Source organism: Pseudochaenichthys georgianus, chromosome 19, assembly GCF_902827115.2.
Source record: "Pseudochaenichthys georgianus chromosome 19, fPseGeo1.2, whole genome shotgun sequence".
Classification (NCBI taxonomy): Eukaryota; Metazoa; Chordata; class Actinopteri; order Perciformes; family Channichthyidae; genus Pseudochaenichthys; species Pseudochaenichthys georgianus.
The window spans coordinates 8718948-8743569 of record NC_047521.1 but is presented as its reverse complement, the minus strand read 5'-3'; the positions used below and the strand labels follow the sequence as shown (position 1 = coordinate 8743569).

General features: G+C 42.5%; 2 protein-coding genes across 2 annotated transcripts in view; one reads left to right on the top strand and one right to left on the bottom strand.

Annotated features, from left to right (window-relative positions):
- srcap (Snf2-related CREBBP activator protein) overlaps window positions 1-11904 on the top strand; it is a 42644-nt gene extending 30740 nt beyond the window's left edge. The window contains exons 29-33 of the mRNA XM_071206819.1: window positions 2298-2412; window positions 2943-3068; window positions 3401-3577; window positions 3748-3831; window positions 4256-11904. Of these exons, the coding sequence (XP_071062920.1) occupies window positions 2298-2412; window positions 2943-3068; window positions 3401-3577; window positions 3748-3831; window positions 4256-10411 (6658 nt within the window). The 3' untranslated portion in view covers window positions 10412-11904. The remainder of the gene's footprint in view (window positions 1-2297; window positions 2413-2942; window positions 3069-3400; window positions 3578-3747; window positions 3832-4255) is intronic.
- Window positions 11905-12076: 172 nt separating this feature from the next.
- Window positions 12077-18603, bottom strand: stx4 (syntaxin 4). The gene is made up of 10 exons (XM_034107866.2): window positions 18403-18603; window positions 17949-18053; window positions 16826-16925; window positions 16544-16618; window positions 15433-15503; window positions 15236-15344; window positions 14523-14596; window positions 14071-14208; window positions 13880-13990; window positions 12077-13176 (listed from the first exon to the last, which is right to left on the bottom strand). Exons 1-10 carry the CDS (start codon window positions 18430-18432, stop codon window positions 13096-13098), a joined length of 894 nt encoding a protein of 297 aa, XP_033963757.1. The 5' UTR covers window positions 18433-18603; the 3' UTR covers window positions 12077-13095.
- Between the last annotated feature and the right edge of the window lie 6019 nt (window positions 18604-24622).

Genomic DNA, 24622 nt, shown 5'->3' with positions numbered 1-24622 from the left:
CTGTCAGGAGAGGGGGAGGAAAAGAGAAGCTCCGTTTATTATTATTATTATTATACAGGGTGTCCGCGGGGTCTTAAAAAGTATTAAAAGTTGATAAATCAATTTAGCGAAAATTAAGGGTATTAAAAAGTATTAAACGGCATTTTCCAAGGTATTAAGAAGGTCCACAGCAACGACAACATGAAACACCCTTTAATTTACTGAAACAACATGTCGGGAAACCCCCTCAAGGCGGCCCCATGCATAGCGTGCCATAAAATGCTGCTTCTTATTTTAAGTTTCGATGCCTTGCTCCGCTCTGTGGGGGGGGGGGATATACCTGAGAGATATACAGCAGGAGAACACGCCGTCCACCGCGGAGAATAAACAGAAGGGCAACCATGCTCCGGGGTCTTCTTCTCTGCTTTTCGTGTATTTTGTGGCGGCAGCAGCGCCACTTACAGGCCTGGCATATGTACTACAGCGTTTCCAGCATTTTCAGCGGTCTAGTGTGAACGGACACGTTAATGAATCGAATGCGTGTGAACGGAAGACTTTTTTGCGTATGTGTTTTACTGTATGCGTCCTCGTGGGGCCGGGGTCTAAGCCAAACTATATCCGGTAACAGAGATCTGCTATTTTAAAGTAAGGTCAACACATATCGACCCTAAATATAGTCTATATTAAGAACGAGAAAAGTCTTAACATATATATCGTTTTTTGTAAACATATGACAAATGTGTGAGGGTGATTACGTCAGAGCATCGTCCTATGTGCCGGGCTTAGCCCCGGACAGCCCCAGTCCAATTTAACCCCTGGGTATTTATGAGGGAGCTCCTATATGCCATTACCCCGCTGAAGCTCACCAAAGTTTAATATATTTCATCGTTCAAAGTTTTGTCAATTGTTTTGTTTATTGGTCAAATACTGGTTTCTGAGGAGTTTTACTGGAATGAAAGAGTACAGAAGCAACAAAGCAGCATACTGCCTTTAACCTGACCTTCACAGCTTAAAGTTCATGTGGAGAGGAGGCTTCAGTAGTCTATCTGCACTCTGTTTAGTTGTGCTATCTTACAATCAATATAGTAAATGTGAGGTAAAGTGTGTCGCCAATGTAACCGAAGTTGCGATGAGGTCTTAAAATGTATGGAAAGGGTCTTAAAAGGTATTAAATTTGACTTCAGGATTCCTGCATATACCCTGTTATATAGTCGTAATTAATTTGTTTTAAAGCTCAATAAATAACAAAGAAGACCTTTGACCGGCACTTTTCTAATTTTGTCCGGAAGATTTAAACTTTAGCGAAAACTCTGCCGCACTGTTCTCTTGTCCCATGGAAGAGGCGGAGAGGTGGGTCTTTTTCATCTACTGGTGGACTACCGGGGGGGTTGAACGTCCTGCTCGGGAGCCAGGCTCAGAGTTAGTGGCAGTGGGTGCGGTGCACCTGCCTTTTACAGCAGGAGCACACACTCGCCTCGGGGAGGGAGAAAAAGAGAAACGGAGGCCGCCGAAACAGCCAGAGCCCTGCCTCTCCCCACCTCTGCTGCTCACCCAAATCTATAGCTCCTCTACCACAACCATCAGCAACAAGTAGACATGGAGAACTACATGAACTACATGTTGCTAAATCCACCGCAGAGAATAAACAGAAAGGCAACCATGGCAACCATGCTCGGTAGGTCTTATTCGCTGCTTTTGGTGCTTTTGGTATTTTGTGGCGGAAGTACAGCGCCATTTACAGGCCCGGCATATGTACTACAGCGTCTCCAGCGGTCTTGTGTGGACGGACACGTTTATTGAGCCGATTCCGTGTGGACGGAAGACTTTTTTAATATCGAATTCTGTTCGTTTCCGTGTAAACGGAGTCTTAATCTTAAAAACAAACAAACATAGGAGGCTGCTGAGTCAAGTAAGACACCTAGTGGTAAAGTCCAGTGTTTGACTCCTAAACCGGTTTAAGGAATTGTTTTTAGACCTACCCAACCCTACTGCTGAGCCTTCAGGAGATGTTGTAATTCTATTTTCATGAAACAATACTGGGAAGTCCCCACATTCACATTTTCATTATGACAGAAGTGTTGATGTGATTGCAGTAGAAGCACAGATTTAGAATCAATAACTAACTGCCTTAAAATGGTCTCAAAACCGTTTGTGTGTGTGTGTCAGAAAGTAGCTAGCAGGCTGTCATGCACAGAAGGAGTGCCAAGCAAATGCAGCCAATGTCAATTATATTACAAGATGTATGATTTGAAAAACAAGGCACATGTGAGTTAGAAATAATTTCAACAGCATATTGATGTTTTCATTTTCATCTTCAGGCTGATCAGCGAGCGAACAGTGGAAGAGAATATTTTGAAGAAGGCAAATCAGAAGAGGATTCTGGGAGATATGGCTATTGAAGGAGGAAACTTTACTACTGCTTTCTTCAAAGAGGTAGGATTTTAACTACAGTACTTTGCAGACATTTTGCTTACCATTTGTTTTATTGCCTAACAATACAATGAAAATGCATTCCCTAAAGTTTTATATATGAAATCCACTTCTGGTACCGGCTGCACATAACATATAAGTGCAGAGCATGAAGTAAAATTCAAACAACATATTTTTATTTCTCTCTCTTCTGTTTAAAACCCTGATTATTAAATGATGATTAATCATTGTTTTAAATAAACACAAATATGTAGCACATAATTAAATGTTTTCATTGCATAAACACACGCTATGCCCTCTTCCCCTTTCATTTAATGTGTTCAGATCTACCTCTTTAGGTGCTGTTTGAAGTAGGGCCACAAAGCAACATTTTGTAATCATGCAACAAATGAAACCATAAGCATAAGTGCTCTGTTTGATTTAATTACCACAGGACCTAAGCTTTTCAAGTGCCTCCTCATTTCCTTTTTTGCATCCATTACAGAGAACCCTCTCCCTAAATTGAATTTGTCTCTTTTTCTCTTTTTCCTCAGCAAACCATCCGAGATCTGTTTGATATGAATGATGGGGAGAAGAAGGAGGCGGCAGTCGAGCTGACAGTGTCGCAACCTGAGGAGGAGGAGGCTGTCAACAAACAGAGCACCACCATTCTGGAGCAGGTTAGATGCATCACATGTTTGCATATATTCTGTATGTAGCACCCAACTTGGTAACAAGCAGAACCAAACACAGGAGAAAGTATAGCATTTGTTGGGTCATTCAATAAATAAATGAAATAAACACATAGTAAAGTATTTTTTTGTATTATCCTGTGTAATTGTATACACTTGGCAAATAAAATAAACTGATAATTGGTCTCACTTATTAAAGAAATGTAGTGCAAAATCCACATATTGACCTAATCCTCATTTTATACTGTTAAAAAATAATTTTTTTTTTCTAGACAGTATTGTGTTTATATAACCTGATAATCTTGAAATGATTCTCTTAGGCCCTATGTCGTGCTGAGGATGAGGAGGACATAGTAGCAGCCTCTCAGGCCAAAGCGGAGCAGGTGGCAGAACTTGCAGAGTTCAACGAGAACATACCACTGGATGATGCAGGAGAACAGGAGGAGGTGGAGGAGCTCTCAAAGGCAGAGCAGGAAATTGCTGCTCTGGTGGAGCAGGTGAGTTATCATGGCTGGATAATCTGTTTTTAATAACACAAATAATGTGATAATATGATAAAGTTCCTATACAGAGCTTGATGGAGCATTGTAGTCAGTCAAGATGTTTATCTGCATTATACCTATAGTTATTTTATTCATTCTTTCATCTCCATATGCTCTATCTCTAGCTCACCCCGATTGAACGCTATGCCATGAACTTCCTGGAGGCCTCACTAGAAGACGTATGCAAAGAGGAGTTGAAGCAGGCTGAGGTATGTCACAATCTTTACCTTGTTTGTGTTGATTTGAGAAACTGTCTCATTAGCTCGGATCTAAAAGTTAAGTCTAAAATCCAACTGACAAACGTATTCCCAATGCGCTGTACACATGTCCAAACAATTCTCTTAAAACCTGAATATTATTGGCATATCCTTTATGTCCTTATCGTGGAATATTATGAACTTAAGAATAATACTGGAATATATAATATTTTACGTAAAAATGGTCAGTGACTTAAAAGTATTTAAAAGGAATTTACCTAACATTTAGTTTTGTGTTATTTTGTCAGTCAGTAGTTTTACTTATTTGACCAACCCGGTAGTCCTAGAGAACCAATCACAGAGACATTTTATATAAGATTTAAAAAAAAAAAAAAAAAAAAAAAAAAAATCTAAAAATGTGCCTGTGTCTGTTCAGGAGCAAGTGGAGGCTGCCAGGAAGGGCCTGGACCAGGCCAAGGAGGAAGGCCTAAAGCTCAACGCTTCATCCGATGACGACGACAATGACTCGTCACTGCCAGCTTCTGTGGAGCCTACTCAGCCAGGCCGCCGTGGCCGTAAACCCAAGGAGGCAAGCAAGAACGTCTCCTCTACCAGGACCAGCGGTCGGCTGCGCGGGGCATCGCCCGAAACTGAGCCTGAAAAGTCGCCCACGTCGCCAAAAGAAGTGCCTGAAAGACTGCGTTGTGGTCTGAGACGAGGAGCTGCCAAAGACTCTGATACTGTGTCTACCACACCATCCCACACAGACGATAATAAAATGTCCTCATCAACCAGACTTCAAGATTCCTCTAAATCGTCAAAAGCCTCATCTCCTGCCAGAGATCAACACACAATCAAAACCAGGACTTTGCCGAACCGCTCTCATCCCAGTCCAGTGCCTTCCCCTCCAACAAGCTCTCCTCCCACAAGGAAACCACCGTCTCTTGGGGAGACCGACAGCAAGACCTCAGAAGACTGCAGAGAGGAGAAAGAATCCGAGTCATTGCCAGAATCCAGCTTCCCGGTAGACCACGAGGCAAAAGATTACGACACCAAAGACCACAGCGCAATGTCTCCACCCTCCACCAGCTCTCGATCGCCTCGCAAGCGCCAGTCAGCAGACGAAGAAGTCCTGCGCGGCCTTGTCGAAGATTCCCCATCAGCCAAAGTCCTGCGGAAGCTTCCTGGGAGGCTGGTCACGGTGGTGGGGGAGAAGGAGCCACGGAGGAGGAGGCGGCGAGGAAGCTTCACTGGAGCTTCTTCAGAGGAGGCTACCGCAGAGGAGAACCCTTCCGGATCAGTCGAAGAATCAAACACAAAAGACAACACAAAAGACAACCCATCACCAAGCTCCGACAGCAAAACTAAAGGGGCCGTTGCCCAATTTCCACAGGACCAAGACTCTACTCCAAAACCTTCTGTGCACCATCCACCTGTCAGAAGTTACGCTCCATATTCTCCAGCTCATCTTTCTCCTGACATGCCTGTGCTGAGAAATCTTCCTGTACGCCGCAGGTTGGAAACTGAATCTCGCATGGCTGCTCAGCTGGGAGAGCAGCTTTTGAGTCGGGGAAGAGCGAACCAGTCCAGAAAAACTGAAACAACACCGGGCAAAGACACAACCTCTACAGAGTCCAATGTCAATTCTCTTGCGGGAAATTTGAAAAGAAAGAGGGGCCGGCCCCCTAAAACTCCCCCAAGGTTACCTGAGGCTGGCAACACAGTGGCCTCTTCCCCACAGCCTACATCGCAAAGCGAAGAAGGGAACCCTCCAAACTCCCCGAAACGTAAGAGGGGGCGTCCTCGCAAAGACTCCACAACCTCGCCAGAAACTATTAGTGAAGAACAGAACTCTAAAAATGAGTCCACTGAAAATGATGCAAGCAAAGAGCCAACAGTACTGTCTCTCAATGTGTCGGAGACACCCATAGCAGATGTTATCACTACAAGTCAGGACTCCCAGTCTACCAAAGCTGAGGAAATGGACACTAAGAGTGAGGTTTCAACCCCTGCTCCAAACCCAGCTCAAGCTCACACAACCACAGATACAGTTTCAAAACTAGCTTTACCCCTATCACCCACTGTACCTGCACCCCTTCCTGTAGCTGCCTCCACACCAGTCTCAGCCCAATTCCTTAATTCAGATCTGACTTCAGTTCCAAGCTCAGACACAACACACCCACAGGTGTCCTCTGTAACACATTCTATGTCTGCTGTTACAACCACCACCAGTACTGTTGCATCAACCAATAAGGGTGTAAAACCAACAGCTGCCAATACTCACACACAGCCAAAACCTTCCGTTTCTACAACTCCTAAAGCTCAAGTAGAGCCCAAACTATCGGTTTCTACAACTCCTAAAGCTCAAGTAGAGTTCAAACCTTCCGTTTCTACAACTTGTACAACTCAAGTAGAGCCCAAACCTTCAGTTTCTACAACTTCTGCAGCTCCTGTAGAGCCCAAACCTTCAGTTTCTACAACTTCTGCAGCTGCTGTAGAGCCCAAACCTTCAGTTTCTACAACTTCTGCAGCTGCTGTAGAGCCCAAACCTTCAGTTTCTACAACTTCTGCAGCCCCTGTAGAGCCCAAATCTTCAGTTTCTACAACTTCTGCAGCTCCCGTAGAGCCCAAACCTTCCGTTTCTACAACTTCTGCAGCTCCCGTGGAGCCCAAACCTTCAGTTTCTACAACTTCTGCAGCCCCTGTAGAGCCCAAACCTTTAGTTTCTACAACTGCTGCAGCTCCCGTAGAGCCCAAACCTTCAGTTTCTACAACTTCTGCAGCTCCCGTAGAGCCCAAACCTTCAGTTTCTGCAGCTCCCGTAGAGCCCAAACCTTCAGTTTCTACAACTTCTGCAGTTTCTACAACTTCTGCAGCTCCCGTAGAGCCCAAACCTTCAGTTTCTACAACTTCTGCAGCTCCCGTAGAGCCCAAACCTTCAGTTTCTGCAGCTCCCGTAGAGCCCAAACCTTCAGTTTCTACAACTTCTGCAGCTCCCGTAGAGCCCAAACCTTCAGCTTCTGCAGCCTCTGTAGAGCCCAAACCTTCAGTTTCTACAACTTCTGCAGCTCCCGTAGAGCCCAAACCTTCAGTTTCTACAGCTTCTGCAGCCTCTGTAGAGCCCAAACCTTCAGTTTCTACAACTTCTGCAGCTCTCGTAGAGCCCAAACCTTCAGTTTCTACAACTTCTGCAGCTCCCGTAGAGCCCAAACCTTCAGTTTCTGCAGCCTCTGTAGAGCCCAAACCTTCAGTTTCTACAACTTCTGCAGCTCCCGTAGAGCCCAAACCTTCAGTTTCTACAACTTCTGCAGCCCCTGTAGAGCCCAAACCTTCAGTTTCTACAACTTCTGCAGCCCCTGTAGAGCCCAAACCTTCAGTTTCTACAACTTCTGCAGCCCCTGTAGAGCCCAAACCTTCAGTTTCTACAACTTCTGCAGCCCCTGTAGAGCCCAAACCTTCAGTTTCTACAACTTCTGCAGCCCCTGTACAGCCCAAACCTTCAGTTTCTACAACTTCTGCAGCCCCTGTAGAGCCCAAACCTTCAGTTTCTACAACTTTTGCAGCTCCCGTAGAGCCCAAACCTTCAGTTTCTACAACTTCTGCAGCTCCCGTAGAGCCCAAACCTTCAGTTTCTACAACTTCTGCAGCCCCCGTAGAGCCCAAACCTTCAGTTTCTACAACTTCTGCAGCCCCCGTAGAGCCCAAACCTTCAGTTTCTACAACTTCTGCAGCCCCTGTAGAGCCCAAACCTTCAGTTTCTACAACGTCTGCAGCCCCTGTAGAGCCCAAACCTTCAGTTTCTACAACTTCTGCAGCCCCTGTAGAGCCCAAACCTTCAGTTTCTACAACTTCTGCAGCTGCTGTAGAGCCCAAACCTTCAGTTTCTACAACTTCTGCAGCTGCTGTAGAGCCCAAACCTTCAGTTTCTACAACTTCTAAAGCTTGTAAAGAGCCCATTCCTTCACCTATTACAAATTCACAAGCTCTTGTAGAGCCTGAAATTGCACATACTACAACTTCTAAAGCTTCTGTAGAGCCTAAACAATCAGTTTCTTCAACAACTGTGAAAACAACAGACCCAGGCTCCGCTAAAACCACCACAGTAGCGCCACCAGCTGCTAGCACTCCATTGACTTTACCCTCTTCCATGATGGCTGTCAAAGCTGTTCCAACATCAATCCCTGCCACAGCAACTGCTAATAAGGTCATATCAGAAACAGTCAGCATTACTTCACCAGTCACTACAGTAAAATCAGTCACATCTAAAAATACAGCTGTAAAGGACTTGCCACAGGCCTCCTCTCTTCCATCCACAACATCAACCCCAGCTGTTGTAACCTCCACCCCACCTACAGCTTCACCAAAACCCACTTCGACATCTTCCCCCACTTCAGCAACAACCACATTAACAGTAAAATCAGTCCAAGCTAGTCCATCAGACGCTGGCACAGTTTCCACAGAAAATCCAACAACGCCTGCTTCTAGAATACCATCAGAATCATCTGTGTCATCGTCTGCTGCAAATACAGTTCCATCTTCTCCAAGGACTAATTTGACACCAACCAAACCAGACTCGACCATTGCTCCGACACATGAAGGTGGCTACATAAAATGTCCTCCTCCAACAGCAGCAACATCTACTACTGTAACTACCACAGCCAAGGAGAAGGCAGTGGCTGTTACAGAGAAGACAGAGAAAGTCCAAGTCACCACCCCTTTAGAAACAGCATCCCCTTCCAAAGAACAAACAACTGCAGAAAAGACTGTCAAGATCCCATCTCCTGTGACAACTTCTACACCAGCTCCATTACCAACAGTTACCACAACTACATCACCCCCAGAAAAGTCCATGACAGTTTCTACCACAAACATCAAAACTACTCGAGTGTCCTCTACTATAGTCGCCCCTGTGACTCGATCAACTGTAGAAGTTAACCCAACAAATACAGTTCCTGTATCCACCACACAAACGACTGCAGATGTTCCCCTGCAAGTACAATGCTCTGCATCCAGTGAGGTACCAACACCTGCTCCCTCTAGTGTTACATCTGAGAAACAATCACTAAAACACAAGGCACCTGCGTCTAAAAGTGACCCAGACGGGTTGGAAGCTGAGGCAAAAGCTAGCAAGGAGGAGGATCAAGATGAAGAAACGGACATCCGTAAGTCTCAGCGTAAAAGGAGGAAGGTGGAGAGTTCGTCTGGGGCCAAAGACTTTGAGTCGTCAAGGAAGGGGACTCTGCGTGGATCTGCCGCTCCGAAAGAAGAACCTAAGCAGAAAGGGTCAGAGCAAACTCCAATCCAAAAAAGGCCTCTTAGCCGCCAGAGTAGCCAGGACTCTGCTCGCTCCTCTTCTTCATCATCTGGGTGCTCAACCCTAACTCGTCAAGCTCACCACAAGAGGACTTACGAGAATAGACTTCCTACCAAGAAGAGGCGCTTGGGGGACGAGGAGAATAACAAAGAGGATAAGAAGCACACCTCTCGGGGAAGGCGTTCCAGGTCTTCTTCTTCCTCGGACTCTGACACCAGTGAGCACCGGGAAGAGCATCGGTTAACACGCTCAGCTAAACATAGGCTGCAACATCAGGAGAGGGAGAAGGGCAACAGCCGACAAGGAAAGACACCCGACAGGAGTGCATCAAACAATACCAACGCATCCACAGGTGGAGAGTCCGGCAGTGATACATCTTCTGTCAGGACCACCAGAAAGTCTGCAGGATCTAAGCCCTCGCAAGAAAGTAAAGCTCAAACAAACAGCGCGCCCTTGATTCCTCCTGAGCCTGAAGTCCTTGGGAAGAGGTGCTCGGCTCTCAATGCTGCAGCCAAGCTCCTGGCAATGAAAGGCAGGGTGGATACCCCTGGCCACACCACTCGGAAAGACTCTGGTGCAAAGGCTGCCGGGACTTCCCCTGCCTCTTCTGACAAGAACCAAAAGCCTAAAAGCAAAAGTGTTCCAGCCTCCCCTCAGAGTAACTCTTTAAATCTTAGTAATAATAAAAGCAGTAGCAGCAAAACTTTAACACCCAACCAGACCAGCCACTCTGCTTCCCGCTCAACCAGGCAGCGCCCCGGTTCTCTGGTTCCACCCCTGGAAGTGGAGTACAAGAGGTCTAAGGCAGATGAAAAAGACAGGGGGGCTAGAAGGTCTTCAAGGATCAAGGAAGGCGAGGCAGAGGCGCTGTCTTCCTCCCGAGGCCACAGTGCCTGCAGCAGCGTGAGCAGTGACGGCGAGGGCGACGCTGGCGGACGCAGCAGCAGGAGCCGCAGCAGTAGCAGCAGCAGCAACAGCAGCCAGCGGACCCGCAGCATCAGCTCTCAGAACACGGAGCGCCGAGAGTCCCGTGCCACTTCCTCCGGCAGCGAGCGAGAGAGGGATCGCAGCTCAGAGAGCAGAGACAAAAGAGACAGGCACCGCAGGGAGAGCCTGAGGTCGCATAAGCTCACGCAGGAGGTGACCAGCAGTTCGGGAGCAGAGGGGACTCCGGACCGGGTCCTGCGGAGCGTCGCAGCCCTCGCAGCGGTGCAGGCCCGGTCACCGGCCGCAAGCACCCGCTCCTCGTTTGGTCACCACCGTCACAACAAGACATGATCAAGAGTGCCAAAGGGAAAAAATAAAAGCGAGAGCACGATACGAGGGCACGTCATGACCTCCAAGGTTGCTGCTTTGTGTGCACTCTTAATGAATGCAGCGGAACTGAGTGCTGCACAAGCCAGGGACCTCCCTGCCTCTTGGGCCCTCTTCCTTTCCAATTTGGAGCTGGCTGACTCAGCAGCTCAGCTGGGGGAAGGCTCAGGGAATGCCGGACTGAGAGTTAAAAAATAATGTGGCGCCATTGTTGTGCGTCCGTAAACAGACAGAGATGGTGCAGTGGATAAGTCGTCGCTGGGACTTGAGGGGGACAAAGGTGCAAGAGATGATAAAGGAAAGCTGTTAGTTCACATTATGTACTGTAATCATTAAAGACTGGAACACTCAGATCTTATTTGTTAAGATGGGATTATACAGCACCCTCTATCAGGGTCATAAATGGTAAGTCATTTGTGTGACATTAAAATCTTACGAGTGACCAGTTGTATTGTAAGTTGGAGGTTTTAGAGAGTTTGGTTTTCAAATTTTGTCCGCTGTCCTGACTATTGTTTCTTTGTAGTCAGTTGATAAGTTATGCATATTTTATTATTTCTTCCAGGCTATTAGGAAGAGACCAGCTCTTTCTATGTGTTCTTTGCTGCACTATGCTGGAGCTTGTCTTTTGCTTTGGCCCTTTTTCTTTGTCATGTCAGTTTCTGTTCATTGGATTCCTTTTTAAATCCAGCCTTGCATTTCTCATTTGCACATCTGATATTGTGGCCCTCGGCTTTTGAATACATTGTGGTGTAGTAATACGTTTTTACATCAACTGCAGTCTATAATTGGTTCCATGTACCTCACGATGTATCTCTACAGTTTGAACATGTATTAATTGAAGCTGCAATTTGTCTTGAACAGACATGGAGCAGCAAAAATTTAATTTCTTTTTTCTAATCTTCCTAAAGGCAGTTATAGTTATGGTCCACTTTGTCATGTATTAATATCAAAAGGGCAAGTCAATGTTATTAAAATGAAGAGTGCCTCTTTGGCCAATTGGGTTAGAACCTCAGATTGCCTTGTGAAGCACCTGAAGCAGGGGTGTCATGCTTATTACAAAAAGGATACAACTCGAGAACATCAAAAAAGCACCCTGAGCGTCAGTGCTACCAAATTAATGTTTTACTTTTCACCTGAATTTATTTGTCACCATCACTTCATTGCTCTTCTTTCATGTAAAAAAAAAAAAGAATTACTTGGACAAAATATGTGAATAAAAATGACTGGTACAGTTCCAGATGACTGTAAACTGTCGATTTCCTTTTGGACATGTCGAAGATATTGAGCAAAAGTTGATATTTGGGGGGGGGGGGGTGGATTGGGTGGTAGTCTATGGTGATGGTCTTATTTTTTATTTGTCTCTTTATTTGTTGCATTCCTTTTGATCCCTTGTTATTCCACATTGTTTTACTTGAAAAATTAAGACAATTACAGTTGAATAAAAAGACCAAAAATTAGTTGGAATTTTTCATTGTGTTCAGGATTGTTTAATGGTGGGTAAATGACAGGTTTGTGTCATACTGCTATATTTAATATGTATACCTAGTTACTGTTAGACAAATACTTCTTTTCAATTGTCTGTAACAGCCAATGTGTGAAGAAAAAAAGTTATGATGCAAGACAAACCGATCAATATACCATGGCAGTATTTTATTTTTAAAAATAAGTCAACCGTAACACTTGGACAACCTTTACAAAATATTGTGGTGCACACTAGTCATCATTTGTCTCTGAATAAAACCAATGTCCCAGGATTCTCCTCACAGAATACACTACAATGACAAGAGACTGCACAATGTGACAAACGGGTGAATACAAAAGTACGACTATTTCTGTGTCGGACTAAACCATGACATTTAAACGCAACCTCACTATCCCTTCTTGACAATATTGTAGCACAACATCACATTCTCACATGATCATACATTAAGGTGAAGGCAGTTTTGAAATAAGAAGTTTTAATTATGTGTGGTTGCAGCATCTTACACAACATTTTAAATCATAAATACATACTGGTAGGACAAATAAAAGTGGGCCTCCTATTGCAGTGCTGAGACACCAAAATCAAAGAGTGCTGTTTTTTTATAGACCCTAAAAAAGAAAAATCTGTATTTACAATTGTTACATGTAGGCAGTTTGAAATAACTTTCAAGTCTTAAAAAAAAGAATGTCATTCACCAGCATTTTATAGGTTATGTACAATTATATTAGTCTATTAAAACTTATTTACTCCCAATTCATCTAGAAACGTAACAAGAATCAACGCACAGTTTCCTGAGTACAGTGCGGGTTTCAACACTGCTTTGTGCTTTGCTCAAGGCCACATTTCCTCTTTTATGAAAGAGGGGAAGAGGCACTGCCATAACAGCTCACACATCGTCCTGGTGTTTGTGTCGCAGACTCTGAAGGGGAGGGATTTCCATTAGACCAGCAGCACTGCCTCTTGAGTTGAAGTGGAAATGCAGGTGAGATTGTAGAGTTAAAAACAAATCTCTTCTTAAAAAAAACTGTCTGGACAAAGAAAAGTAACAGGAAGATGAATATGAAGTGTGGAGAAAAAAAAGCACAGTTGACAACGAAATAAATCCAGCCGGATTATTTTTTCTGATGTGCTTCTGCTAAACCAGTCTACAGCCAACTGCCTGGTGTTAGGTGCCGAAGACGGAGAGCAATGCGATGACTAGGATGAGGATGAGGATAGCCAAACAGATTGCTATCCAGAGCTTTTTCTGCATGGGGAGAGAGAAATAGATCAATAAACATACGAGGTGCAACAAAGGGACCCTTCTCCCCAAAATCAAAAATACATATTTTGTTCTCCTACCTGTAGTGATATTTATTATTATCACGTGTTGGAGATAATAGCACTTGGCTTGTGGTGATAAAAGCTCCCCCAAGATATATAGAAATTCAAAAATCAGCAGCATTGTCTATTTTCAGAAATCATGACAACATAATTAAAATATTTTAGAAATGTTATAGATTCTTATATTTACAATTACACCTGTGAGCAGTTTCATGTAGGAACTTTTTTTTCCTACCAAACTACACCTGCCAACAAGTGCACACGATCCTGCTTCCTTGTGCACGGTGATACGGTTGGCGGGTGTGTAGTGCGGAAAATAGTTCCTACAGGAAACTGCTTTAGTGACCCGGTCATGATTTCTGGAAAAATGTCAAGACAAGGCAGACATCTCTATTGGCCAAAAGATTTATAAATAGCACGACAGCTAGGATAAAAACTATATATTTTAATTTAGGAACTGTCCTTTTAAAGACACATTGTAACAGGACATCAGGGCAGGACATAATACAGAAAGGGATTATTGTTTACTAATTTAAGGAGAAACGGCTATTTGGTTTGATAGTACAGGTATAAGTCAGAGTATTTTAAAGTGTCCATATCATGTGTCTTAAAGATGTATATTGTACCTTGCGTGATTTCTGCTGATATGTGACTGCTTTCTCCGTGTTGTCCTTGGCTCTCACCACGTAGTCCGTTGACTGTTTAATGTTGTTCTCAACCCGGTTCACCATCTCCCCCTGCAGAAGGGAAGACATCATTCATTCTCTTTGTCACCCAGATCAAAAGCTGGATTGTGACGTTGTGCACGCTGCTCTACCTGAGCCTCCACCTCCATGGCCAGGTACTGGAACATGTCGTGCAGCTCTCTGATGCTCTGCTCCAGCTTCAGGATCTCGTCGTGCCGGGACTCGATCTCATTCAGAGCCTGTCTCGTGGCTTTAGCATCGCTCAGGATCTAAAGATTTGTATTAGTTATTAACAATAGCTGCAGCAAGTCATGAGGTTTCAGGGTTTTCAGCATTCTTTCCACTACGATCTAGCAGAACTGATCACTAATGGCTTCACTAGGATGTCTTTCTTTGCTTACCAGATCTGCTGTCCAGTTTGAGCGATTAGAGACAACAGGGCACATCTGTCATCATTTCATACATGACACTTAAAGTCACGTCTACTCCTTGGTGCCACTGTGAATGTGTTTCGCTTCAGCAGAGGGGCTGTGGTTTCCAACATCAGGTATTTGACACTTCTCTCATCTTGCCACATACTCACATTTTGAGTGAAAACATCCGTCTGCCCGCTCTCGAGCATCGCGTCCAGCTCTTCATCAGTCACGTCCTTCCCAGCTGAAAGGTAGAAGTACATCAGGATGTATAAAGGAAACCACCTGGCAGTCTTATGTAGAGCTTGTAAAGAATGTCTTTTTCTCAGTTGTTGCTACTACTACGTAGGGATGCAATTAAGAGTCAAGTATTTTCGTTAGTGATTATTTTGTCTAATATAATAAAAGCATAAAATGGCCCCTTTAACAATATCCAACAGGAACACGGTGACTTTGTCTGACTAACAGTAAGAAGAAACAAATATTCAATTTACCGTAATGACAAAAAGCTAATATTTGGTATATCTGCTTGGACTAAAACGATTAACCAGATATCCAAATATTTGCAGATTTATTTTCTTTCAAACAACTTATCAAATAAACCTGTCATCATCTCAATAGAGGTCGCTGTATAAAAAAAATTATGAATGATAATATAGCTGCGATAATATTAAATACGTCTTCAAAAAGAGCAGTTATAATATAAACAACATTATAGTGATAAATAATTGATTGCATTGATATACCGTGCTTATGAACGATAATATGGCGGTTTAAACGCAGAAAGTGACAGAGAGAGGAGATGACACATAGTCATGGGACAGTGAAGCAGGAAGTGGTCACAGCAGTGAGGTCCACCACACACACCCTGTGCTGTACTCACTGATTTTCAGCTGCCGGTGTATCCTCTCCACGTTGCGGTCCCTGTACTGCGCCTGGATGGTGTTACAGCGACCCATCTGCTCCACAAACTCCCTGGACAGGACTCCGTGCTGCAGAGGAGGAAACACGTTGGTCACTTTTACGCTCATTATTGAGAGATCTTATACACATTTGTGGGAATTTAAAATGATATCCAACCTGGGTCCGTTGCATCCGGGAGTTTATGGGTACATATTTTCCATCCTCCTCTCCTTTCTTTGGTTCAATACCTGTAGAGATATTTCATAAAGTATCATTAATTAACCCTGCCTGGGCCTCGTCATGCTGCTTCCCTGAAGGCTTCCACAGGACTGTAGCTGACATCCTTGTGGATTAATCTTCTTATTACAGACACATGCATTTCCTAACATTCGTCTATATGCTGTCAAATGTATTATCTCTTCGATTTACACACGGCATCTATTGCACGTCTGTCCGTCCTGGAAGAGGGATCCCTCCTCTGCTGCTCTCCCTGAGGTTTCTCCCATTTTTTCCCCTTTAAACTGTGGGTTTTCTCTGGAAGTGTTTCCTTGTACGATGTGAGGGTCTAAGGACAGAGGGTCTAAGGACAGAGGGTGTCGTTTTTCTCATACTGATATTCTGAACAATCTGTGCTGTTGTATTTGCTGTAAAGTGTCTCTACTGTAGGCTATTTTTATTATATGTACAGCACTTTGGCTCGACCAAAAATCATTTATAAATGTGCCATATAAATAAAACTTGATTTGATTTTAATGTACACGAAACTTAAGAGTGTTCTAGAGAGGCACCAATCACTGCATTTCCATTTTAATTTAAAACTGCAACTACTTTGCCTACTTGCATAATGTATATATTATCCACTGTTTTTATTTTTTTTGTAGAAGTATGGTCTTTTACTGTGTATTCTAACTTACTCTGTATATGTTATGTTGTGTATTCCACTGATATGTATACATTTGTAATTTAAACTCTAAATTCCTTAACATGCTGCAGTAACAAAAACATGTCCTTACTTCACATCAGTCAGCTATTAGGATTTCACAGCCACACAAAGTGGTAACAACTGGGCTTATTTCCCACTAGCTTTAGCAACTTTTAAGACCATCTTGGCAGCTTAATTCCTAAGAAGCAACTTAAAGAACATCAGAAAAAAACAAGACTTATGTTATATAATCATTAAATTCCCCTCGCTTATCAGAGCATTTGCGGCGAACGACTCTTCATCCAACAGGTCATAATCTCACAAAATGAACATAAGTGTATTGACTTGTTATCCGCCAATACTCACTCTTCAGTTTTCTCTGAATCTGACCCGCCAACGTTTTGATCTCCTCTCGAAGAGTCTGCAGCTCCCTCTTCGTACCTGAGGAAAACATCAACAGATAATGTGAACCCTCCGAGTGGTGACACTTAAGACGAGAGATTCTTTATCTGCAACTAAATATATTGTTCACCTAACAGTAAAAGAATTTCAAAACTTTCAAAAATGTGGTGACTTTAAGTTTTGCCTTTACAGAAATAGTCAGTACCCAAATGTGTACAGACTGATGGCATGGACAAACACACTTACTGTCGTCCGGCAGCGGCTCGGCCAGCACGGCTTTCTGTTTGTTCTCCAGGTTAGACACCATCTGTTTGAAGCTGTGCAGCCCCTCGTGGATTTCTTGAATCTGAGATTAGGAAACGAGGCAGAAGCACTTAGTTGTAGGGGAAACAGATCCACATGAAGTTTAATTGATCGATTAATTGGTGAATTCATTTGTCAAGCAAATATGCCAGACATGCTGTGGTTCCATTCTTTGAAAAGAAAGGATATTGCTGCTTTTCCTTTCTAATTGATTATTTTTATATAGTGGACCGCTGGGGCGATAAAAAAAGCATGATGTTTTTGTTCAGGGTCTATGCAGGAATCCTGAAGTCAAATGTAATACCTTTTAAGACCTTTTTCAAGACCCTTTCCATACATTTCAAGACCACATCACCACTTTGAGTTTTAACCGGTTACACTGGTGACACACTTTACTATATATATTGATTGTCCTTCCTCCTTCTCTTCCAAGCTGTGTGACCATGTATTCAACCTACAGCGGACATTCCTCAGTTAAACAATGTAAACAATCATTAAGCTTTTAATTTTTAAACCTTTTTTTTACAACTATTATTTCAGGCATAGACTGAAAGAGAACAATAAATCCTTGGGACCTTTTACCTTGCAAATATTTATCTTGTTATTTTACAACATTTTCTAAACTAAATTATATTATTATTTAATAGATCAAATAATAAATAATTATGTGTAGGTCTAGGTACAGTACCGGTGTCTTATCTTGTTTTTTTTCAATGTATTATATATTTTGAGAAACAATAAACGATTTCTGATTTTAATTTGGAAAAATATTTTTAAGTTGCTTATTTTTTTATTACAAATGATATCCAGCAACTTCTATGTCATTTGGTTCATATCTGTGACAGTTCATCAATACAACTTTAGAATGATTTTATATAAATGTACATAATCATATTCTTTGGGTCAATGCAAATGTAAACAAAGACACATCTAAACATCTGTGTAAGTGTATAATTGAAGACTTATGGAACTAGAACTTGAGGCAACAATGAAAGAGAAGAACATGTGATCTTATCTGATCTGTCTGCTCTCCTCGGATTCATAGCATTATGTAGATAAACTTTACCTTTTTAAAGAATGCATCGTTCTCCTTCTCCTCTTTGGCTGAAGAGGTTCCAGGTTTGATCACAAGAGCTTTTGCCTCCTCGTCCTCATCTGAAGCCTCTGCCTTCTATAAGTCAGATAACAGACAAATTAATTAACACAATGAAAATGAAGATATTTCCATTTTAAAGCATAAAAACAAACGTCAGCACCCCCCGCTGCCATGCCCTTTCCCGGCCTGGCATACCCTTTAAGAAGACAGGGCTGGAACGGAAGTTGGGAGTAAATTGTTGCGAAAGTTAACATTCACACACGTAAAACGCTCCACATTGTTATTTTAATCATGTGTGGCGTTGTATCCTCTCATTACAAGCTGTGCAGGTTGAACAGTGACGTGAGCACCTGTTAACAAACTGTTTTCACTTTGCTAAATTAGCAGGCTATCGTGTGAAAGCTAAAGTTAGCCGTATACTCACATTTCCTAACTCTTTAGTCCGGTCCCGCATTTTTTCAGAGTCAGATGTCAGAAAAGCTGCGACTCCACGCGGAAGTATGGTAGGTTGTTCCCAAGCAGAGAAAGAAACTCTAAAAGAAACTGGAAACTTTGATCGAGTGTCATTCACCAAGAAAACTACAGTAGCAACCCTTCTTCTTCTGGTGCTAGTCAAAACATCAGACGAGGACTCATTGGCGCCCTCTGTGAGAGCAAATTGCAACAGCACTGAGTCATGATTTACAGTTGAATTATTACAATTATTATATGTTTTTGTCACTTTTTATATAGTTTTTTCAAGATGTATTTATTTATATTTCATATTTATTCCACACAACCAATCGAATAGAGAGACTCCACAAATATAAACCAATTACAGAACTAAAACATCACATTTTTTAATGCATTTTTTTAATACACATTTGTACCCTTTACAAAGGGTACACATGTATACAAAAAATACATTAAAAAATGTGTAAAAGGAACTGCAAGACGGTTTCCATGTATATGTATATTCCAAAAATAGGTACATTAAGGAATAATGTAATTTATTGCTAACAAAATAAAAAAATTATTAACTTATCTCTTATCTAAACATTTTTGACTATTTAAAAAATATTTTTATTTTACGTTATAAAAACTACTAATTGCCTACTTAAATGTGACTTAAGTTTTTCATTGCCATATCAACACTGTAGCTGATGTGCACATGACAATAAAGCCTTGAATCTTCAATCTTGAAATCACCACACCCTTCCATGCCTGACAAAGTCTTTTTAGAAAAACAACACTGTGGGATCATCTATGTTTTAATGTAGTGAATAAAACAAGTGAACATAGATACTTCTGTGCGGGTAGATTTAAACATAGTCATTTCCTGCATCATCACTGCTGCTCCTGGAGATCAGTCATGAAAGCCACTCAGTTGCTGCTATTTCTCTGACGGCCACAAGATGGTGCTGTTTGCCTGCATAAACTGTATAACTGCACCAAGCATCACATCCAACAAGCTGTTTACACCACAGAAAGAGTTATACTATACTTTAAAAAATCTGTCATCAAAACTGAATTTAAATTCAAATAAATACCTTCATGACTAAAACAGCCATTATGGAGAAATAACAATGTCTTTATGAATAGTCACGCCTACTGACATTTCCTTTTCACAAGCTATAAATAGTCCTATTGGAGACTGATAAGGCTAATTATGTGTATGGCATTTAAAATACAGCCTTCAGATAGTAAACCTGCAAAATAAACAGTCCAGATGTCTATTGTATACCTAAAATGTCCTTGATTCTTCATTACAGCAAGAACGTGTATCAATTTAAAGTGATGTAGCTTTAAAAAAGGAAATTATTTAATGGGTTTCAAAGGATTTATTAACAAGCTGATTCGGAGGCACCAATTATGGGATTTTTCAATATCTTGTGCAAAGCTTACAGGGCTCTATGATTGTCCTTGACCCTTTACTGATGACCTATATATTCAATATGACAATTAGAAAATCTATTACTTTAATCCTTACTTCCTGTATTTAAATACTCTGCTGGCCTGGTTTAACATCCCATTGTCAAATTGTGACCTGTCCCCTCGTCACGAACAGCCTCGTGTGGACATTGGTTGATAGCATTTCAATTAAAGCTTGATTATTCCTTTTCTTATTATTTGACGTATTTTTTTTTAATGCTTTATATTTTTGTGTTTCATAATGGTGACGCCTGTCTTTGCGTTTATTGAAACACTTTTAGGAAAATGGCTTTATTTTAGGAAACAGGAAAGGAGTATTTCTGATATCACCTTAATCATTTTTAATAATAATAGAATAAAACACACAACAATTAGAAATGAATTGATTTGTAATGTCAAAAGTTATGCTGTATTTCTGAAATATTCATTTAAAAAAAAAAAATGTGTATTGTAACTCAACTACACTTCCCATAGTGCACCGGTGGTGATCGTCGTGTCGCCAGCGAGCTGTCAGTGTTGGGGGAGAGAGGAATCGGTCCAGCATCTCTGGAGCGGCGGAGAGGAGCGGAGGACAGAGACACATCAGCTAAAATGACGAGATTTTAGCCCAATGTTCCCCACACTGGATGTTCAAAGCGTGGATGTTTAAAAACTGACCCTTCCCGTCTGCCGTAGATCAGCGCGGAGATCTGACTTCATTCTATCAATGAGAGATATGTGGAGTGGCTCTACCGCCCGGTGTTAACGCAGAAAACCACAAGATGAAGAAGCAGTTCAACCGAATGAGACAGCTCGCCAACCAAACAGTGGGCAGGTAAGAGCAGAATCTGAGAAAACGCGTTTATGTGCACGACATCTTGCTTTGTAATTTGCCCTGACACAAAACAGCTAAAGCAGGTATTCATCGGCTGTGTTCGGCTGCCAGCTTTACGTTCACTCGATGGGATTGTGCTGCTCAGCTGGTTTGATTTGCACAAAGCATTAACTGTCAGTGGAGGTCACAGTTGCAGTGTTGTGTGATTGATTGAGCCCAGCAGGGGAGGAGCGTATCCGCACACATGATGAGGGAGCGGACATGGTACCCAGGGAGCAGGGCTGCTGCTGCTGCTGCCCACTGACTGATCAAAGCAGCGCACAGGGCGGCCACCGGGCACCCTGCAGCGGCCAGTCAGGGCACCCTCACTAACATGTCTGCAGTGACATCATGACATTTGTTCCCATTATTTTAACAAATAGCCGTTTTGCTTTTATTTGTTGTAAGTGTTAGAGAGGTTAGAGAGGACGATGTATGGATGATCGTGGCATCCCATTAATTAGGATTCCAACCCGCTAAAAAAAGATCATTGAGTAAAGATGAGCACTGAACATGATATGTATCTTTAGATGTCATCTGCAAAAGTACGATATTTCTGGCTTAATGGAAACATATAAATGTTAAGAGACCCAATGACTGAGCCGTGGAGAACTCCATGAAATAGTAATAATTCCAATACAATGTGGTCACTCCGCACACTATTGCAGATAGTGAGAATTCAGAACGTTTTTCTGATGTGTCGTCATAGTTTGTCCTAATTTTTTCTTTTGTTTTGAATGTTTAAATTAATTTCAACCCAGCGGTGAGTCACAGTTCTTGTAACTTTAAACCAAAAATATTTGTGTTAAGGTGTAGGACAACCTTTTACCCCACCAATGCAATGCAAGTTGTACCATGATGGTTGAAAGCATTGTAGTGATCCAATACATTCCATATGTTAAATACCCACTGATTTATGCTGTTTGGTGTCAAGCTCCAGAAAAGCCTTTTTTAATCATTGAAATTAAATTCCTATGTAGTGCTTTGCATACTGTGCCATGTACACATAGTAACATGTCAGGGTTGATGAATGTAGATGTGTGTAATCCTTGTAAATCCTCAGAGCATGAAGCTGCATCAGATATATGCAAACGTTTGAAATGCTTTAGATTAATGTGGGTTTTTGTGATTTATTCATTTTCACTGTGCCGGTTTCCCCCTGCCAAGCTTGATGCTGCAAAGACCTTTGTTTGTTAATCCTAGTTACGACCTGAGGCTCGGTAAATAGTCCAAAAACACATGACCCATTCTGGGTGTATCTTTACTATGAAACTACCCACAAGTGAATAGCAGTTTTCTGTCAGGGACTCACTGGTTTTGCTTTTTTGAGCCTGTATGTCCGGTGTGTGCAGGGAGGCATTGAAGAGGTGTAGCTGCAGCCTGGATCTCAATAGGTATTGTTTGTCTTCTATTTGTCAACCACACCCTATAGCTCGTAACTGAAGCTAATATCATGATATGTCAACACTGGGTCTTTGGCAATTTGGATCGAGTGTTAAAATAGAATCATTGTTGAAGTTCAATCAAGGTCTACCTTAAGGACAAGTGAAATCTGAAAACAGGTTGATTTGTAGCCTGTCAGTTCCTTGAAAAACTTGCCCCAGGTTCATTCAAAAGCAAGTGCACGATCACCTGTTTAGCTAACGGCAGTAACTGACGACGCTGGCACACCGGAAGGATTTTGTGTGGAGCTTTGTTGTACTCGCTCACCCAGACTGCAGGCAGAGGCGCTGATACTAATCAATGAAAAGGGTATTACTGCAGCTCATGCCCAACAGAGTGGACTTGGCAGACGTTTCAGAAATCCCTGGAGGAAATGTACCCATTGCTAAAAGAGATTCTGGAAGGAAGCCTTTCTTGAGCTGGAAGGGACAAAACCCCTCCAATTATTTAGGCAAACATAAAAACACGAGTGAGTGTGTGCAAGGCCAGGTGGTTGTTTATTTCCCCTCCTCTGTGAGAGAGCCGGAGCCCAGTGAGGTGGAACGTCCCGGTAATGAGTTCTAACCTGTATCATAAGAAGCAGAACAGCAGGGGCAATTAGTCATATTTAGAGGGCAGAGACTCCAACATGACGCCTCGCTGCCAGCCACACAGGTAATTGGTGACTTGTAGCAAAAGGAAATGAAATCCAAAGTTTGGAAATATTTGATGTGCTTTATCTATTTGATGTGCCTTTCTTCAGCATTAGAGAGACATTTGGAGCTTGTCATGTGCCCACCTGCCTTCAAAGTGTTACTCTGTGCCGGAAACACACATGAGCATCCTGAAACGAATGAAGCGTCTCCCTTCAAGAGGACATTGCTGCATCGCTCCAGTTGAAGATGTAGGTCAGGAGAGGTTCAGACACAGTTAAATTCATCTCTAAAACAGTCGCCATTAATCCTGCGTAATGCTGCGTAAAACTGAGTGACCGAATGAGAATGTGTAACTCTGAGAGCACTGCGAGGCTACGGCAGGAAGGGGCAGGCCTAATCCTCTCTTGGCTCTGTCCCGTCTCCAGCAGAGTGTTTTCAAATCATCTTCTCATTCACATTTGTGTTTGTGTCGGCGATAAACGAAAGAGGCTGGTTATTTGACTTGTGGACAGGAATGTCTTTTTAATAAAAACATGGAAAGAAGAAAATAGATTTGTGTCCAGGCTCTGCAAAGGAAACTGATGAATGTCAATGTGAGATAAAGCAGAAAGCAGAGAGAAATCTATTAACAAGATGTTGGGAAATGGATTTCTAATCAACAGGCTGGGAAATAGTTTCTTTTGTCAGTTTGGAGGCTGAGAGCGACAAGACCCGAGAACATATGGTTTATATTTGGTCCTTAAGCCGTTATCAACTGTCAGTCTGTAAGCTCTCATGATTGAAAAAAAGGCATACCCTTAATGGCTTCATTATTTGTTGGTTATTCCCTTCATGCATTACTGTGGCCCTTTTCATAATCTGGGCTGCTGGAACAAATTGTGACTTTGTGATTGGTGCATGGACCTGTAACTGATGATTCTTGTTGGTCTCCCTTCAATAAAACCTGAGGAATAACTTGTGAAACTAGCCACGGTCAGGCTTTATGGGATATTGTGACAGCAGCGGGGGGAAGGCGGGATGTGTTGCCCTGCAGTGCCCACACCTCCGCTCCTGCCTGTTACAAAGTTGAATCTGTTGTACTGCTCGGAGCACAAAGCTGAGCAATTGGATGTTGTGATTCATGGAGGAAGTAACAAAGTAAAGGTATTAAGATCCCCGGTTCAAATGATATGCTGCCCCGAGGTGAACACATCTGTTGATTGATCAAACCGAGTATGTTAATCCAAGTGGACACACTCTAGACCTGTAGAATGAGCCTCACAGACTTGTGTGTTGCATTCATGTCGACTCAGTAAGTGCTGATCACACAATGCACACAATGAAACTTCAGCTCAGTATTCACATGAATTCCATCACATTGAAAGATATTGCATATCCCCATGTTCGTCCAATCCCAACGTGGAATGCAGATGCAGTACAGTATTATTTGTATAGAGGCAGAAGGATTCAAAGGATTCAAGGATTCAAAGGTTGTGTGATGTCTTGACAGGTTATGCATAATAGCTAGAGTTGTTGGAGAAATCTCAAATTCACGGCCCCACAAACATTGAAGCATACATTACAATAAACTTAAAGGGGCCCGATTATGCTCTTTGGGGTTTTCCCATTCCTGCCGTGTGTTATTTAGTTTTTGGGCGTGTATGTGTTCGGCAAAGGCTAAAATCCCGATGTTTCTCTCCTCCCCCCCCCCCCCCCCCTGCTTGAAAGGCCTTAATTGGACTCCTCTGTTTACTCTGTAACATAATGACATCACTATGTAACTTGCTGTTCTATTGGCTAGCGCTTTAACACATTGTATGTGA

Excerpts from the sequence above, each read along its gene's own strand:
- stx4 (XM_034107866.2), bottom strand. The coding sequence starts at position 18,432 with ATGCGGGACCGGACTAAAGAGTTAGGAAAT. Across the intron at positions 14,209-14,522 it reads CGGATGTTTTCACTCAAAAT|ATCCTGAGCGATGCTAAAGC; the intron begins GTGAGTATGTGG and ends ACAAATCTTTAG. Across the intron at positions 13,177-13,879 it reads ATCAGCAGAAATCACGCAAG|AAAAAGCTCTGGATAGCAAT; the intron begins GTACAATATACA and ends CTCCCCATGCAG.